The sequence below is a fragment of the Daldinia caldariorum genome (assembly GCF_022478825.1).
Source record: "Daldinia caldariorum strain CBS 122874 unplaced genomic scaffold F4812scaffold_24, whole genome shotgun sequence".
NCBI lineage: Eukaryota > Fungi > Ascomycota > Sordariomycetes > Xylariales > Hypoxylaceae > Daldinia > Daldinia caldariorum.
Window position 1 is genome coordinate 371572 of NW_025953060.1, and position 17591 is coordinate 389162.

The following is a 17591-nucleotide window of genomic DNA, read 5'->3' on the forward strand; positions in this document are numbered from 1 at the left end:
CGAGACTGATATAAAACCAGATACTCTACCTTCGTGCACCTGTAATAGACCCCTCTGCTAAGCCATGAGAATTCGGAATGCTAGGTTAGGTACCTAGGTAAAATTTACGCGACTCTCTCCAACTAAAACGTTAATCGGATCGCCGGGGGCTTTTCTAATCTGCAGCAACTCAAGGACAACCTATACTACCTGGAAAGAAGGCCACTAGACGCAGAGATGCTCCTGGTGCTTCAGCGAGCGTGTAAGGCAGCCAAGAGGGATATGGAGACATACTTGCGATTGCCAATGGAATACACTTACGATACAGAAAAGGTTCTCTTTGGAGATGAGAGTAAGTGAAGTGACTATGTCTGGTATGTGTGATTGGAACTTGATTATCGAATCCTACTAGCTCGGGTGTATAAAGCCGGGTGTGCAAAGGACTCATGCGGCATACCTAACGATGTCTTAAGCTCAGTTCAACGCAGCTTTTTCCTTTTTTTAATATAACAATTGCCACATTCTACCTTGCTAGCGCATAGTGTAAAAAGTCCGCAGGGTTGATGGCAGGCGGATCAGGAAGCCGGCTATTGTCAGTTCCCACATCTTCGGTGCGCTTCAAGTAGCACCGTCGCCAGTGTCAGAGATGGCGGGTGGGAAATGACGGCTGTATTATCGCATGTATTAGCAGAGAGTGTATCAAGCGTGCACCCGGACTGTTGATAAAGAAAGGAGAATGAAGGACTTACGGTATAACTTTTGCGTATGCTCTTTCATCCTTCAGTTCAAACGTGACGAAGATGACCTTATCTAGCTTATGGCCATCGTCGCTATTCATAAACTTTCTGACGGTATCACAGGCAACATGGGCGGCCCCGTCGCTCGGATAGCCGTAAACACCGGTGCTGATTGCGCTAAAGGCGATAGTCTTCAGATCATTCTGCACAGCGAGGTCCAAGCTCGATTGGTAACAGCTGCGGAGGGCAGCCTCGCTCTTGGCAGGGTTGGTATCATTATAGACGGGGCCTACAGTATGTATAACCCTTCTACAAGGAAGGTTGTATGCGTCGGTGATCTTAGACGAGCCGGTAGAACAACCACCCAAAGTGCGACACTCGTCACGTAGTCCGGGGCCAGCACCACGGTGAATGGCACCGTCAACACCGCCGCCGCCTAGTAAGGAGGTGTTGGCAGCGTTTACGATGACATCAACGGATAACGTGGTGATGTCCCCGCGGATCAAGCCGATGCGATCATTGTACGCCGAAGAGGCGCCGTTGAGAGGTGGATGGTTTGGAGCTTTTAATTCGTTACTGCGGTAGAGAGAGGTAAGAGAGGGGATATCTGATGCAGAGGTGTGAGACATCTTGGAAGAGGCAATACGAAGCATTCGGGCGTTAGAATGCCACATAGCAAGCTTGCTCGTGATTGGGGTTGAAAGTTTTAAGACGTCAAAGAGGTGCAATACAATGTTTTTTTTTTTTTTTAAAAAAAAAAAAAAAAAAAAAAAAGAGGTCAAAGAGGTTCGACGTTGAGAAGTTTCCGTTACAATACAATACCTTAGGAGGTACCTACCTACCTGCAGTGAGATGCATAGAGGTAGGTACCTCTTTCCTTGATGACGTCTCGGACCTGCCCCTCCATTAGGTACTTCAGGTACCTCCCCTGCAATAGGTCCATATCGTATTGTACCAGGGTAGAGGTACCTTAGGTAATCTTTTATTCTAGGTACCTAGCCTTTAAAAACTTGGCCCCGGATGCGTCCCAACGTCGGCTTTGTAAACAACAACTCTTCTTTTACCAAGCAAAAGCGATCATTGAAAGCAAAGGTCGAAAGCAGCTGTATAAACTACTTAGGTAGCCACCACGTAGCCAATATGTCGAACTCTATATGCCCACCTACAGGTAGATCAATATCATATCGTCAATTCTGGCATTCTCGCTTTAATAGCAATAATCACAACGCCCCGTGGTGATACCCGTGATAAATCTGGCGATAAATCTGGCGATTCTCTGGCGTTTCATCTATCGCTTCAACTCAAACTTACCACCTAGGTCAACCACCTAAGTTAGGTAGCATTTGGCATAATGAAGGGTTGGAATCCGTTCAAAGCGACCCCAGGCGCAGTTCCGGATACAAATAACTACGATCCATATTCGAAGCCTTTCCCGCCCATTATTCGCCCGCCATACCCAACTGCCTATGAATTAACCCCAAATCATCCTCCTCCTCCTACTCGATTTCCCCCCGATGCTATATCTGAAAACCCTACCAATCGACCTTTCTACCCAACTATAGTTTCACCTGACTACCACCCTCGACCTCACTACTTCCACTGGGATGTGCTTCCAGATCAGGCCATACATCCTGACCCAACAAGACCTCTGTCGCCACTTGCAAGGAGGTCCGGCGTCTCAGATTTCCCGCATAATGCCTTACATCACCCCGACCGCCAAACTCATTCTGGCCTTGCGACACTGTTTCCTAGCGTCCTAACCCCAGGTCTAGTAGATCCGATACCACGACCAGATAACGAGGTATTGCATAGGATATTTCGGACGGAGAGGGAGCAGGCCAACGCACTATTGATTGGCATCAAGGCCATGAGATTGCCCCCTCTAAACAGTAAACTCGTTGGTGGATTTCCATCCGACGAGGACCTTTCGAAGAGCCACTGGAACCAATGGGAATCCTTCAAGACGCGGCTGGTTGTCGTCGACGAGAGTCGGTGGCTTTCATGCTTTCGAAAGGACAACTGGTGCGATTCGAGATTGAATGTTTTAAATTCTCTGAGCAATCCTATTCCTGGCGTTGATATGTGGCCCGACGAGACATGGTACACTGTCGACAACCCCGTTATCTGGGGATTTGTTAGCCAAGCTCTAGAAATATCGTCTCGCATTCTCCGGTTGATGTGCGAAGAACAGGATGCCTGGCAGGTAACCCTTTGCTTTCGCCTTATATATATAGATATATATCTACTTATATATTGTAACCTGGCGCTTTGCAAGCTGTGTACGTACCTAGATGGCTAATATTTGATCAAGGCTCGACGCAATGTTTTGCACAGAACCGATACCCATTGGATCTATTGCAACTTACGACTTCCCAGCACAAGTCAGGGATCGCAAAACGAAATTAGTTCCTCGTCCAAAGGAACAAAGAGCATCCCCTGAGGAGCTGTTCCAAGCAATCGAAGATCGCACAAAGAACAATATCATACACACCTTCGCCGATGAAACAACTCTCACTGTAGGGGCCCATGCTGTCACACATAAAAACCCGATTTTTCCAAGAAGGTCACTTATTACCTATTATGTCCCTTCTTGTCTACGTGCACTGCTTGAAATGGAGACCACGGTCCCTGAGAGATGCATGATGCTTATAAAGTTCGTTAACTTGGTATGAGATCTCTTCCATGCAGGGCTATGGTATTCGTAACTAATTGCTTTCTCAATCTTGCAGATTCTACATGAATTCATGGTAAGTATTGGGCTTGGCTCTTTGTCCTTTTTTTTGTCCCATAAAGAGGCTAAATGATAGAAATATCTAGCACGCGGCCAATAATAGTCTAGTTGATGTAAAAGCTCCATCTGTGGATGAACCGGTAAGATACATTTCATTGGGCTCTTTTCATTTCTAACAGGCTTTACCATTCAACAAGTTCTTCGACGACGAGTGGATCGCAGAGTTGGGCCAATCCTTCGACAGACGCGTCTGGGGTGGAGCGTTACAGCCTGGGCCGGTACGGGCATATGTACGTAGACGACATAGGGGCTTCGGAGTCAACCTCATGCTTGTTACTTTCCCCTCCCTTCAGTATGCTGGAAACCCGAATACTGTCGATAACAAAATGGCCGACAAGTTCAGGAGAGGCACAAGCCTCAGCTATCTTTTCGCAACACCGCCCGTATGGGCCTCAGCTGTCCTATGTGAGGAATTCTGGACCACGATCATACCTCGACGCGGTAGTATCGCGCTTCGGCCTCCTCTACTATTTGGCTCGGCTGTTTTCAAGGGCTACAAGCTTGAGTGCCGTTTAATTGGGAATCCTCAATTCATGACTCCTGAGCTGAGAGCAGATTACGAGGCAGTCCGGACACGGTGGGCACACGCGAGCGCACAAATGATGTGTGCAAGAGCCCCGTGGTATAAGGATGCACATGAGCATTGGCGGTTGTTACCTTGGAGCAATACGGGTCTCATTACCGCAATCGATAAATTTATCTACTTCCACGCAAATCGGAATTTGGCCGATTGTCGAGAAGTGTCAGGAAAACTTGTTCTTATGGCGGCGCCGACGGTACAGACACAGACTGGGAACAAGCCAACCAAGGAGGCAGCGCTCTCCTTTCTAATAGGATTCCTTATGGTAATATCTCGTACGCTAGCCTGTTCACTACTTCTCGTTTACGTTCCTAATAAAATCGAGATGAGCATAAGCTACCTAGTCATTGCAACTCTAGCCAGAAACTTACTAACCTTCAGATACATAGTTCCCATTAATCCTGGCGATCTCGTGAAGCCTAATGTACCAAGGGCGGCATGGTACTACCCAAGCAATGAAGCAGCGCCTGCGCTTATCGCTGAGGGGGTCGAAAATCGTATCGGACCTCATGACGTCAACCAGGGCAAACCCCCAACAATTGTGAGACGACATAAGTGGGCATCAAGTTACCAAGATCTATTGAAGGCTTTTATTGGTATTTACGAGTTCGTTGAGCACAGTATAGGCGCGCCGCTGTGAGTTGAGCCTTACACCTTCTCGTATCAAGATTTATATTTCGTGGAGCTACCCTTCTAACAGGTATCAATGTATAGCGAGTGGCTGACAAGGATTGTTGGTTGTTTTGGTCAACTGCACGTGGAACGCACTTCGAACCCGAATCCTGAAAGCTGGGGATCCTTCACCTTTAGGACACCACCGTACGAGCCAGGTTGGGTCACAGCACCGGCCTATCGGCAATCATTCCTCATACCTCTAGAGAATCGATATAGAGCTGTTGTTCCATGGACCGAAGCAAAACTACCTGCACCAACCCCGACCCACCCAGATAGTCCATACATGTTGCCGAAAAATTTCCCGGACGTGTATCGGCGTAGGCGTCCCATTGGATACGCAGCCCAAGTTTCGCCTTTGAAGAGGAACTACCCCAAGCACTTGTATATTGGCGATGTGGCGAACCATAGGGCTCTCAATGACGCATGGGTTGTTGAAATGGATGGTGCCGATGGGTTTAACGTTTTCGATATAACAAGTGCGTTACGTCGACTCCTCTTCTGATTGTTCCTTACTGTGCCCGCTAATGGCTTCCTAGGCGAATTGAGAAACGTACGTGCCACGGAAAGTGACTATAGCGCTATGGTAGTTACCGGCCCTCAAGGCCCAATGTTGACCCAAGATTTAAGGGCCAATGTAGTTCGTGTAAAGCTCAACACCAGCATCGAACCAATTGGCAAATTGATTCTACCAAGGCGCATAGAAGAGCTTGCGGAGTGTAATGGTCAGAACGGGCGCCCTGCTTGGACTAGCTGGGGTTCGCTCATCTTCGACGTAACAAGTACGTAGTAGATATCATGTTCGTTACTATTGCCTTGCTAACTTCCCTAAGACTTCCCTGCCCGATCATCTGAAGAAAGAGAGGCTTTATCTGAAAGCTATGGTGGCTCATTGTCCCAAAATCTGATAAGAACTGAAGATGAAACAAAGCATCTGCTGGAACGCCTTAATCCCTATTCTTGTGCGTTTCTTCACATACCACGGCCAACACGGCACATGAGATACTTTACGCAAAACACGCTACGATGGTATGACAATCCCTCCTACGGGATATATATGGCACTGGGAGGTGGAGTCTACGATATTTCTGGTCAGTTATTATTTGGCGCTAAAGGTTATAGCGAGCTCAGTACTAATTTCCTTTAGAATATCTACATTTTCATCCCGGCGGTTCCAGGTTGTTCATCCACTGCACAGGGCGAGACGCTACTCACCAGTTCACTCAGTATCACAATCCCGAAATATTGAATGTTAGTATCTACTTACACATATATTCCCTTTATAACTATTTCCCAAAACAAGTTTAAAAAATTTTCAACTAACCCTCTTTTCTATATAGTCCTACGGTTTTATGCAAGTTGGTTATCTTGTTCCGGAATATACTTGGGAAGAGTTGCAAGAAAATCATGTTGTAGTTCATGATTGGGTGTTCGACATAAGCTGTACTGTCCCCTCTAAATCCTCCATCACGTTTTGAACGCTAACTCATTTACGTGTCCTGAAGCGCTTCAACAAGAGGATCCTAGTCTCTTTGTCTTCCTCCAAAAATACACCCGGCAGGACACAGCGGCTGCGGTGGCTGGACATGACGACGATGCGACGGCTTTAATTAAGTTATTCCTCGAAAAGGAATCTTTAATTGTCGGCAGTTTAGCGAGGAATAACTTGCTAGACATACCCGTAGGAGAGTTCCTTCGATATAACGATTATGAAAGCCTACAGGGTGCGTGGGTTGCCGTCGATGGTTATATCTACAATGTTGGAAGTGCGTTTACCCTGTTTAAACTCTTCCTTACGAAGAGTTCCATTCTTGAACATGCGTATAGGTATTAATATGTTATCAGGTCTCATGAAGCACCCCCAGTATTACGAATATCAAATAGGGTTCAACTGGGCTGCGAAAGAGTTGACAGATCCGATTTTAGCCCAGTGGCTAACAACGAATTTCCAGGCTCGATGCATAGGTAGACTGGTTGAGGGACCTGCATTGCCAGAACAAAAGCCAGAACCGGATTGGGAATTCGAAAACATGGCTTTCTCTTGGGACAACGGAGATGTGATTGAATATGTGGGTGCCGAAAATGACACCGGTGTAGATGTAGAGTAAATGTGTTTCCGTATACGGGGGTATAATGATAGGAGGCACCTACTTACCTACATTTAGGTGTCTAACATCCCAGCCTTGTTCTCTTTCACATGACAACTAGGAATTTTGTATCATTAGTCATTAGGAGGTATCTATTTAGACAAATTGAGTTGTTGTTTCTGGCTGAACGGATTTTTCTTTTCTTCTTTTCTCTCTTTTTTTTACTAAAAAAAAAAAGAAAGAAAGAAAGAAAGCCTCATCTTTTAGGTACCTTATATACCTGATATATATCTATAGTCCCTTCATGCCCTTTCCCAGTCCTTTCTATGACCACCTTAGAACTCGGTAGTCATTGCAATGTGTCCCCTCACATTAAATATCTTATTTACCATGATACAAGGTACCTATCATGTACATATAGCTTCATCCGTATCAGCACATCCATCAAGGATGATTGCGGTGCTGTATTCGGTATAAGTAGCCGCTACTGCGGTTCTTATCGAGCACCCAGATGTGCTTAGACTATAGCTATCGTTTATTAGCGCTGACTATAACTTGTTCAAAACTTTCTATTTGTAGATTCTTTCGTTGACGATTCCTAACACCAGCAGACTTACTGTTATATCTCAGATTAGGTACGCTGGGACCGTTGCGTAACAACTACTTAAGACGAAATAAGTCCTGAATTGTTTGCTGGGTTGCGTTGAAAAGTCGTCCTATCGGTATCTCATCCGCCAACATTGTTTACGGTGAAGCTACCATGTGATAAACGCAACTCTCTCAAATTATAAACAGCCATAACTGATGCTGTGCTCGAAATGCAAAATTTTGGATTGGTTAGACCATAAAATATCATATGCCGTGGTATACTAGCTACGTCGCATCCGGCATAATGTAGACGTTCCAATTGTTATATGAGGTACCATCTAAGCTACTATCATCATGCTCTAGATACTCCAGACCGGAATATTCTCCGTGCAGCCCATATAGTCTCGGCCCCTCTCGTCCGTCGTGTATCCAGGTTTAACGCCATTCCCAAAATGAAGTTGCAATGAATTAGCCGGCAATCCTACACCACCCATGATTGTTGTGATAGTGTGGGGGAAGGGGGGGATTAACCCCAAGGAGTCTGCTGAACACTGGGGTAATAGGGGCGTCTCTCAGCACAATACGCGCCCTCGTAACGGCGGATCCGGACCACGAGTTGATATACGTTCACATGTATTGTACCTTGATTTAATATCCGGGGTTGTAATTATGCATGAAGCACGAGTGCTGTCCTCTTAAGTCAGAGACATTCAACCAACGTCTATTTAGACGAGTAAACCTCAGACGCAGTCCCTTCTCCCTACTCACGCGACTTACAACTTCTTGGGCCATCATCAAAATGTCGTCAGAACAAGAAAAGGCCTTAGGGCTTAAAGACCACTGGAAAGCCATAATTGCGATGACCCTGGTATCCCTAAGCTCCTTTCAGTATGGGCTCGACTTCGGTATCATCGGCGGTCTTCAAGCCATGGTCCCGTTCCTCAAGGTAGTATACCCGTCCCCAAAGAGAAAAGGCAGTGTCTCACACTTCATTTCCAAGGTCTTTGGGCAAGAAGACCCGTCGACTCCACTCGGATGGAATATTTCACCCGACAGACAGCAGCTTATTGCGTCTTTGATGGTTCTCGGCGCCTTTGTATCATCTTCATCGGCTGGGTTTACTGCCAGGTATATCGGCCGTAAACTATCTTTGTGGATAGCATGCATTGGCGTCTTTGCATCAACTGCCCTCATGCAAGCTACTGCAAGCATAGGGGGTTTGTATGCGGGAAGATTGATCATTGGACTTGCTAATGGATTACTGATGACACACTCCCAGCTCTATGGTACGTCACATGAATATCCCCCCTTTATAAATTCTGAAGCGCCTTAACCATAGCAATAGTAAGCAACTTATTTGGTTCCATTCATTCGAGACTAGCCTATGTATATGACTACATCGGATATGTGATGGTGTGTCGTGCTTGGAAATCTCGTGGGCAGTGAAAACCATGAAGAGGCAGAGCAACCAGGAAGGTTGGAAAGTTCCAAAAGGGAAGTTTTATATCAACTTATTGCACATGCTAACAGGTAGCAGATCCAGGTATGTAAACGCTTACAGGATTAACAGTTGTTGAAATTGACTTACACACCGACGCAGGAAAGTGTCCCCAGCCGCTATAGGGGGCTAGGAATATCGTTTTCCTCGTATTGGATCTCCTTTGGTAAGATCTGAATCAAGCAAGCATTGATAATATAAGCCGTTCTGCTCCGTCCCTAACTTGACTAGGATCCCTAATTGGAACTATCGTCGATAACTTTGCAGCCAAGATCGCAACCAGGAACGCTTACATTATCCCTTTGGGTATCGTCCACATTATTCCAGGGGTATTGTTTATCGGGCTGTTTTTCGTTCCCGAATCGCCGCGCTGGTTAGCCGCAAAGGGTAGATTCGATGAAGCGGAACGATCGTTACGACGGTTGCGGCCTGCACAGTGGTCCGTCTTGCAGGAGATTTCAGACATGAAGAAGACTCTCGAAGCTGAGGCTAGACTCCAGTCAAGCACTGGATACCTGGATCTAGTTAGAAACCCGATTGACCGCCGCAGGACGACCATCGCCATACTTGCTCTTACAAGTCAAGCAGCGTCGGGATCGATGTTTGTCATATGTTCGTGTATAGAATCTCTTCAAACCCCTGATCTATGACTGACAGCTGTAGCTTATGGAACATACTTCTTCGAGATGGCTAACGTAGGGAATGCTTTCGAGAACTCATGCATCCTCACCGGAGTTGGGGCTGCCGCCTTAGGAGCCACCTCTATTCTGATCACCAAGTTTGGACGTCGGCGAGTTATGATGATTTCTGGTTTTGTTTCCTGCGGAATTTCTCAACTTGTTATCGCCATAGTGTACACTGTCCATCCCAATACAGAAAGCTCCGGGAAAGCTCTTGTCGGTATGAGCGTCCTCTACATCGTCGCCTACAACGCCATGGTGGCACCTTACGCATGGTTATCCGGAGGCGAGCTTTCCTCGCAACGTCTACGCTCTCACACGTTCGGTCTAGCTACTGGTGTCGGATTCTTCTTTGCGGTAAGTCCTTCGAAGCCTTTGTTTTGGAGCCTGTAATTAATTCTGTGAACCAGTGGCTTACAAGTACGTTTCAATAAATTGCGAATTCCCACGCGCAATGCTGAATACTAACCCGACGTAGCTTTCACGGCGCCCTATTTTATTAACCCCGACTCCTTGAATTGGGGGCCGAAATACGGTTATATCTGGACGGGTTCGTGCGCTATTGCCGGTACCTGGATCTACTTCTTCTTGCCTGAAGCAAAGGATCGTACACTAGAAGACTTAGATGAAATGGTACGTTTTTTCAACTAAATCCACCTCATCAAATGGTTGCTGACTCTCGTGTAATAGTTCGAAGCCCAACTTCCGGCACGAAAATTTCGTAGATATCGTTGCACCGGAAAGCACGCCGCCCTTGGCGAGAAGGCTCAAACGGAATATATTGAGGAGAATGTCGTTCAAGGTAAATAGGTTTAACTAATCAAGTGGCTCTCTTTACATTCAGGCTTCATATCAACGGGCGGAGTGCATTCAGACTGGCCATGAACCCTGTACTTTTAGGTACCTAGCCATCAATTATGTACACACATCATATGGACGTTGAAAGCGTCTAGACGTAAACACTTAGGGAGCTAGGTATTGGGAAATCAAATATCTGAGCTGCTAACAATAAATGGAAAATACAAAGTGGTTACTACGAAGAAATGCTGTGATGTATCGTTGTGATGTGATGTATGGCAAGCAAGCAAAATGATTGATCATAGTCTAGACTCTAAGCCGCCAGAATCTCCTTAACAGCAGCGTCGTATGTTTCCTCGGCATTCTTCTCCGCGTCGAAATCAAAGATCCATTCTTGCCTAGGGAACTGAATAATCTCTGGGTTCTTCTTAACTTTCTCCCAATCCGTCTTGTGCCACATATCTCGCGTGCTCTCGCCGGTCTTCTGGGTTTCGCGGACGCGATCGTACCTGATCTTCTCGTGTGCCCTAACCGAAGTTGGTACGCTCTCCTTACCGCCACGACGAAGACATACTGCAATTACTACGCCGTCTTCTAGCGCCTGGGTTGCTCCTTGAGCACTAGTGGGAAGGAATGGGTGAGCCGAATCCCCCAGAAGCAGGATTCGCCCAGACGGGCTGACCCAAGTAGGTAGAGGATCTCGGTATACCAGCTTCCAATCGACAAGCATATTTTCCGGTGTTTTTGAGATGATTCGAGTACACATGGGATCCCAGTCCTTCAGTGCCTCTTTCACTTCGGAGAGCTTCCCAGGGAAGCTCCACGACTCGTCAATATCATGTTCATCGGGATGGGTCAAGACCCAGCAACAGTCTGAACCGTTCTTGATAGTGCTGAACAGGAAGTGCATGTCCGGGCCGATCCAGCCGTTGAAAGTATCGCCGTTGTTGCAGAAGTGAGCGGTCTCCGGGTCGGCGAGCATGTCCTTGTTTGAAAACCTTCATTTTATTAACAGCTATCCATAGGTACCTAAGTTATAGAGCCTATCGGGATATTTTCCTTACCATGAACGCCAAACAGCGTATCCGCTACTCTTCGGTCTATCCTCGTAACCCAACACGGACTTTCGTGCCTTGGATCGCACTCCATCTGATGCGATGACTACATCGGCAGCGACCTTCATATATGGTTAGCGAACCGCAAATATCAAACGCTTCATGTAACATGCCACTAACCCTTCTACCATCTTCGAGTACGATACCGGACTGCGTATCGTCTTCAAAATATGTTTGGATTTTGTGTCCTAAGTGGATTGGTATTTTGAGATCGTCCCTGGCGTAGTTAAAGACCACCTCGTGCAACTCGCCTCTGTGGCCGTTAAAATTAGGCGCATCCTCAGCATATTGAGGCGTTTTCTGGTTGACAACGACCTCGCCGGTATCGTATTTATGAATGTTGAAACCGTACTTCCTCAGATCGATGCTAAGGGGCCGCATTCGTCGGACTACTTCTCCATTTGACCAGCGGTAGAAAATCCTCCCCGCATTTGGCCCGAACGAGATGATATCGCCCAGTGTCTTAAGTTCTGAAAAAGCCTCGTATACCTCAACGTCGTGTCCCTGACGGTGACACTCTATCGCCGCTCCTAGACCACCAAACCCTATAGAATAGAGATTAAAGTCTGCCAACCAGATGCTCACTTCGGAGGCTTTCTATAACTTGCATCGAGTACGTACCGGCCCCGACTACAATTACCTTGATACCCGTCTTGGGCCGCTCTGCTGCCCCGTTGGTACGACCGTTAACTGTCATATTGATAAATAATTTACTAGATAATCTCCCGAGGTGCAAGAAGATAGAAGTCCCCTTGTAGCAGAATTGAGTCCACCAGAATTGCGACTGGATAATCAACCGATTTTAGTTGCATGCCGATGGCTAATAACGTCTTAATACCATCGACATTTAAATATGCCGGCTGCTCCTAGTCCTAGACGACTCCAACAGTCCGAACACGCGATGCGGGGGTGGGGGCGTTGACATGGAGATTTCCCCAAGTCGAGGGAGAGGCAACCCTTTCCAGTCACGCTACCATGTTCCCGAGGCCTAAGGTAAGAGTAATCGGCTTGAGAAGGGATTATAGCAGACTATTACCTAGGTGGAGTGTCGGATAGTTTGTCCGGAGACTACAAACGACTTATCGAGTTAGGTAGGTAGATACATACCTTGACTGTCTTACCTCCAGACGGGCAGACGGAGGCATGCTGAGTGTATACTACCCCCCCGATCTTAGCCTATACTCGATGGTCAACTCTCGGCCCAAAACACCCAAAACACCCAAAACGCCCGATTTCACAATGTGTACCTTAGGAGCTAGGCAATGCCGATGGTTTTTTTTTTTTTTTTTGAACCCCAAGTCGTAGGAATGCGCTCTAGTCTATTAGTACGACGGGAGTCAAGCTCGGTTAGGAAGGAACATTAACTTGCCCTCCTTATCCGCGGGATATGTTGAATAAAATAGACAGAAAATTATAGAATCGCCCTCCACATCTCACCCCTCGTGAATGTTAACTATTCTGTAGAATCCAAGGTGCTAAAATGACTTCAAATTCAGAGTGGGGGGAGAAAACTTCCGGGTTGGAGGTCGCTAGGGCTTACGCTCAACATATTGAAGGTCGAAACGGTGGGTTTATCCCCTGCCCAAGATCTTCAGACGACTCTAACAAGATGAGACAGTCCTGATTACAGGCGTAGCACCAGTAGGTGTTGGTGAAGGAACCGCAGTCGCCTTCGCATCCCAGAAACCTGCGACCCTCATTCTAGTGTCAAGGACGAAAGAAAAGCTCGATAGCGTAGCATCACAGATCCATAAATTATATCCAGAGGTCAATGTGAGGGTTGTCACGATAGATTTGGCCTCTCAGGCCTCAATTCGCAAAGCCGCTGCTGAAGTTTCCGGTATAATCTCGAGGTTAGATATACTAGTGAACAATGCTGGTGCTACTTACAACTCTCGTCGTTGGACGGCCGAGGGGATCGAAATACAGTTTGGCGCAAACCATATCGGTCCATTCTTGTTCACGAAGCTCATTTACCCTCTCTTGAAAGAAGCAGCTCGACACTCACCCGCCGGAGCAACTCGAATAGTTAACGTGTCTAGTCACGGACATCGACTATCTCCCATCCGATTCCACGACTACAATATTGAAAATAAAGAGGTTCCGGACGAGGAGAAGCCTTTCTCTCCTCTTCCGCCTGCCTTTGGAAGGATCCAAGACGATGGATACATGCCTACTATTGCGTACGCCCAGAGTAAAACAGCCAACATATTATTCACACTTTACCTTCAAGATCATTTGGAAAACGGGATCACGTCGTACGCTGTACACCCAGGAGGTAAAGAAAAAAAGAATAAACCACTTCTCCGTTGCGAAAAACAGACTAACTTACCATTGACGCAGGTGTGGAGAGTCAACTTGGCCGAGAACATGACGACGAGATGGCCGATACTATTGCGAAGACGTCATCATTTTGGAAGAACTGCGACCAAGGCGCGTCAACGACGCTTGTAGCAGCATTAGACCCGGCGTTGAACAGTGAGTTTTCATATCTACCAGTACCTAAGCTTAGGTACCTACCTACCTCCAAAGTATACCTTCTAATACCAAATGCCAGCTCCCGGCGGCCTCTACTTGTCCGACTGTCAATTCTTCCCCTGTGCGGACTTTGCTAGGGATCCCACCGCAGCCGAGCGTCTTTGGAACTTGAGCGAAGATCTAATCAAGGAGAAGTTTATTCTCGAGTAAATGTCGCATCGCTAAAGGACGATCCGTCTGAAGATAGATTGGTACGTACATATCGAAGTGGCAAACAACATGTGTTATAGACGTCATTTAGCAAGATAATTATGAGCGCGTCTATCTACATTGCGATGTTCTCGTGTTCTAGCCTCCTAGGCAAGTATATTTATAGGTCAGATCTCCCAAAAAGAAATCTGGTATACCAGCTCGTTCCGAGATACGATTTCTATTTTCAGCTTAGCCATGAGGAAATATTGATTAACGAAAAAAACGGGAACACGTCTATCGGAAAACTGAAATGACACCAGAAGGCTCCGGCCCTTCGCTAGACCTATCAATAGGTGCAATATCTACCCCGGCTAAACCGGCTGTATATGTTAGCATAGTCGATCTTAAGCGAGTGCCTGCTTGGCCAATTTCTACGCTCCGTTAGGGGTAATGGATTTTTCTTGGAGAGGAGATGCTGATAAACATGCATTTTGTTTGAATCTTCCTTTGGGGTGGGAGATTTCTCTTTCTCTCCATGACGGAAGTAAGGTCTGTTGTGTTGCTGTATTGTTATATTATCGAGTAGAAAGTTGCTTAGTTACTACATCCTCGGTGGCTCTCGATTCTTGGGCGAATTCACCACGATGAAGTTGATCATCGTAACTGCTCTAATTGGAGCGTGGACAAACTATGTGGTCGGGGAAGCGCTGATCACTCGCGAGGTGGTAACCAATCTCCCGACGGGTTGGATGCTTGGGAAACCAGCGAAACCGGAAGAGCCTATACAATTGACCATCGCGCTCAAGCAGCCCAGAATCAACGAACTAAAAGCACGTCTCGATCGTATTAGTGACCCGCGGCACGCCGAATACGGGCACCATCTCACGAGGGACGAGGTTAGAGCCTACCAAGCACCCGATCAGAAGGCCCTGAACTTGGTCCACTCCTGGCTCAAGTCAAACAGGATTACCAATATAACTGACGAAGGCTCGATGGTGAAATTTACCTCAACTGCTGCGGAAGTGAATAGGATCCTTCGCACCAACCTGGGCTATTATGCCTTTCGAGACTCTTCACCATTCATGCGTGCGCAATCATATGCACTACCTCGGATACTTGATGGGAACATTGAGTTTGTACATCCAATCTCCAACTTCATGTCGCCACCTCAGTCCAGGCTTAAACACCGCCCTTTCCGAAAAGCCGCCTTCAAAGCAAGTGACGACGAGCAGCCTTGTCTGTCAGGTGTCACGCCAGCATGTCTCAAGAAGCTGTACAACATAACATACGCCAACACCACAACGCCCACAGAGTCACCTGTCCGGTTTGGAATAGCCGGTTTCCTTGAGCAGTGGATTAAATACGACGACGTTTCCGAATTCCTTGGAAGGTACTCACCGGAGCTGGGACCACTCAATTACAACTTTACAGTGGTTACGCTAAATAACGGCACGAATCCCCAACCCAACGAGCCAGAATCGAGAGCGGGACTAGAGGCCAGCTTGGATGTAGAATATGCCATGGCTCTTTCTTACCCTGCGAATGTGATTTATTACTCAACAGGGGGACGAGGGGAGAAGATCGATCGCGAAGGGAAAGTAATGCCGTCAAATAGGAGCGACAACGAGCCATACCTTGAATTCTTCCAGTATCTTCTCGAACTTGAGGATGATAAGATACCTCATGTAATGAGTATCTCATATGCCGATGATGAGCAGTCGGTGCCAGCTCCGTGTACGTGATATTAAGAAGCTTCATCCTCCCCCCCCCTAGAAGCTTATTTGGAACTTGATGTTTCGTTTCTGAGACGGGCTTAACCTTAATTTTCAAGTAGCAACTTGAAATAACTGCTAACTATCGTCGTTAACAGATGCTACTCGTGTGTGTGATCTTCTAGCTCTTGTTGCGGCTCGCGGCATTACAGTCCTGTCTGGCTCCGGCGATGGGGGCGCCGGCGGTATTGGACAGAACCAGTGCTACAGTAACGATGGCAGAAGGCGTAGAATATTCCTTCCGACATTCCCGGCAAGTTGCCCGTACGTGACGGCGGTGGGCGCAACAGGGAATAATCTGCCTCTAGAGGGAGCCGACTTTAGTACCGGTGGCTTCAGCAACTACTTCGTCAGGCCAGAGTGGCAGAAGGGCGCGGTGGATCAGTACATATCTGCCCTCAATGGGTCCCACAAAGAACTATACGACGCGTCTGGTCGTGCGTTTCCAGATATCAGTGCCACGGGTACAAACTACGTTATCCAAGTAGGGGGTTACCAGACCGACGTGCTCGGGACGAGTGCCAGTACGCCAGTCGTGGCGGCTTTAGTGGCGCTGATTAACGATTCGAGAATGAAAGCGGGGAAGAATAGCACCGGATGGCTGAATCCAGCGCTCTATTCGCAGCCTGTCAGGGAAGCGTTACATGATATCACGACAGGCGTCAGTCAGAGCTGTGTGTTTGGCGATGCTAAGGAGCCTGGATGGGAGAGTCTAGAAGGATATGACTGTGTAACTGGTCTTGGATCCGTAGGCGACTTTACAAAGCTGCTGGACGTATTAGGATGATGAAGATTAAGTACCTAAGGTAGTTAGTTACCTACGTACCTAAATATATAGGTATTGTTGCGATAAGAGATAATGGGGAACTTGGTGTATCTAGGAATGGAAGTTTGACTTTGACAACTTTGTCAACTTTTTTTTTTTCCATTGGTGTCGGCAATTGGAGAGTTACTTTTAACGTCCCTTAGGTAATGCTGCCAGCTTGCATGCGACTCTAGTAGGTACCTAGGTACCTAGTATTACCAAGAGGATCTCCGCATTTTAAGGTACGAGGTATCAGACTAACCGTTATTGGGGTAAATTTAGCAACTTAACACGCGTTACTGGTACCTAGGTACTGATATCTCAGTCAGGACTCACTGACTCAGGAGTGGTCAGCTTACGTATCCAGGTACTCTACTCTAGGTAGGTACAATATGTTAGTGTAGGTAAGTTCCAGTGTTTACCTACATGGTACGGACTCCACACCAGCTAAAGACGATTCGCGCTTTCCTACCTGGTATATATGTACGATAATATACCCAAGATCAAAGGTTAGTTACTACCTCTTGTCGACCTCGTACGTACGTACCTAGGTAGGTACTTACTCCTACTTTCTTTCCTACATACCTAACCCAACCTATAATGCACCTTGAGCTAACTACCTACCTACTGTAAGGTACCTACTCTTTATATTATTATTTTTTATCCTCTTATTTCTGCCGTTCATCTTCGAAACTGCACCCAAAGTACCTTCGACTATTCGATTACCTTAGATAGATTTCTATACTGGGGGGGGGGGGGGGGGCGGCGGGGGGCGGGGCGGGCGGGGGGGGGCGCGGGCGGGGGGCGCGGGGCGGCGGC

The 17591-nt window shown here is 47.1% G+C and overlaps 6 protein-coding genes across 6 annotated transcripts in view; 4 read left to right on the forward strand and 2 right to left on the reverse strand.

The window, feature by feature from the left end:
- Positions 1–597: 597 nt before the first annotated feature.
- Positions 598–1345, reverse strand: F4812DRAFT_453365 (MACRO domain-containing protein; the record flags this gene model as incomplete). The annotated part of the gene is made up of 2 exons (XM_047936476.1): positions 598–646; positions 729–1345. The coding sequence occupies 2 exons, from the start codon at positions 1343–1345 to the stop codon at positions 598–600; spliced, it is 666 nt and encodes a 221-aa protein (XP_047786145.1).
- A 397-nt stretch (positions 1346–1742) lies between these two features.
- F4812DRAFT_445583 (uncharacterized protein) lies at positions 1743–7095 on the forward strand. The gene is made up of 12 exons (XM_047935578.1): positions 1743–2915; positions 3028–3382; positions 3446–3463; positions 3534–3587; positions 3645–4362; positions 4477–4723; positions 4802–5238; positions 5299–5541; positions 5593–5850; positions 5907–6010; positions 6100–6202; positions 6265–7095. The coding sequence occupies exons 1-12, from the start codon at positions 2068–2070 to the stop codon at positions 6591–6593; spliced, it is 3714 nt and encodes a 1237-aa protein (XP_047786146.1). The 5' UTR covers positions 1743–2067; the 3' UTR covers positions 6594–7095.
- Positions 7096–8233: 1138 nt separating this feature from the next.
- F4812DRAFT_453367 (putative maltose permease) lies at positions 8234–10422 on the forward strand (the record flags this gene model as incomplete). The annotated part of the gene is made up of 7 exons (XM_047936477.1): positions 8234–8380; positions 8435–8724; positions 9040–9098; positions 9164–9544; positions 9596–9973; positions 10091–10245; positions 10303–10422. The coding sequence occupies 7 exons, from the start codon at positions 8234–8236 to the stop codon at positions 10420–10422; spliced, it is 1530 nt and encodes a 509-aa protein (XP_047786147.1).
- Positions 10423–10572: 150 nt separating this feature from the next.
- Positions 10573–12445, reverse strand: F4812DRAFT_233514 (FAD/NAD(P)-binding domain-containing protein). Its single transcript, XM_047930554.1, has 4 exons — positions 12147–12445; positions 11646–12070; positions 11475–11587; positions 10573–11408 (listed from the first exon to the last, which is right to left on the reverse strand). Exons 1-4 carry the CDS (start codon positions 12220–12222, stop codon positions 10724–10726), a joined length of 1299 nt encoding a protein of 432 aa, XP_047786148.1. The 5' UTR covers positions 12223–12445; the 3' UTR covers positions 10573–10723.
- A 473-nt stretch (positions 12446–12918) lies between these two features.
- On the forward strand, positions 12919–14526 carry F4812DRAFT_233468 (NAD(P)-binding protein). The gene is made up of 4 exons (XM_047930553.1): positions 12919–13090; positions 13144–13803; positions 13869–14003; positions 14083–14526. The coding sequence occupies exons 1-4, from the start codon at positions 13006–13008 to the stop codon at positions 14211–14213; spliced, it is 1011 nt and encodes a 336-aa protein (XP_047786149.1). The 5' UTR covers positions 12919–13005; the 3' UTR covers positions 14214–14526.
- A 313-nt stretch (positions 14527–14839) lies between these two features.
- Positions 14840–17591, forward strand: part of F4812DRAFT_453370 (DHS-like NAD/FAD-binding domain-containing protein) — a gene marked incomplete at both ends in the record, with an annotated part of 6242 nt that continues 3490 nt past the window's right edge. Inside the window, 2 exons of the mRNA XM_047936478.1 lie at positions 14840–15929; positions 16066–16715. Of these exons, the coding sequence (XP_047786150.1) occupies positions 14840–15929; positions 16066–16715 (1740 nt within the window). The remainder of the gene's footprint in view (positions 15930–16065; positions 16716–17591) is intronic.

Excerpts from the sequence above, each read along its gene's own strand:
- F4812DRAFT_233468 (XM_047930553.1), top strand. The coding sequence starts at position 13,006 with ATGACTTCAAATTCAGAGTGGGGGGAGAAAACTTCCGGGTTGGAGGTC. Across the intron at positions 13,804-13,868 it reads GTACGCTGTACACCCAGGAG|GTGTGGAGAGTCAACTTGGC; the intron begins GTAAAGAAAAAA and ends CCATTGACGCAG. Across the intron at positions 14,004-14,082 it reads ATTAGACCCGGCGTTGAACA|CTCCCGGCGGCCTCTACTTG; the intron begins GTGAGTTTTCAT and ends ACCAAATGCCAG.
- F4812DRAFT_445583 (XM_047935578.1), top strand. The coding sequence starts at position 2,068 with ATGAAGGGTTGGAATCCGTTCAAAGCGACCCCAGGCGCAGTTCCGGAT. Across the intron at positions 4,724-4,801 it reads CACAGTATAGGCGCGCCGCT|CGAGTGGCTGACAAGGATTG; the intron begins GTGAGTTGAGCC and ends ATCAATGTATAG. Across the intron at positions 5,851-5,906 it reads TGGAGTCTACGATATTTCTG|AATATCTACATTTTCATCCC; the intron begins GTCAGTTATTAT and ends AATTTCCTTTAG.
- F4812DRAFT_233514 (XM_047930554.1), bottom strand. The coding sequence starts at position 12,222 with ATGACAGTTAACGGTCGTACCAACGGGGCAGCAGAGCGGCCCAAGACG. Across the intron at positions 12,071-12,146 it reads GGTAATTGTAGTCGGGGCCG|GGTTTGGTGGTCTAGGAGCG; the intron begins GTACGTACTCGA and ends TCTATTCTATAG. Across the intron at positions 11,588-11,645 it reads TACTCGAAGATGGTAGAAGG|GTCGCTGCCGATGTAGTCAT; the intron begins GTTAGTGGCATG and ends CCATATATGAAG.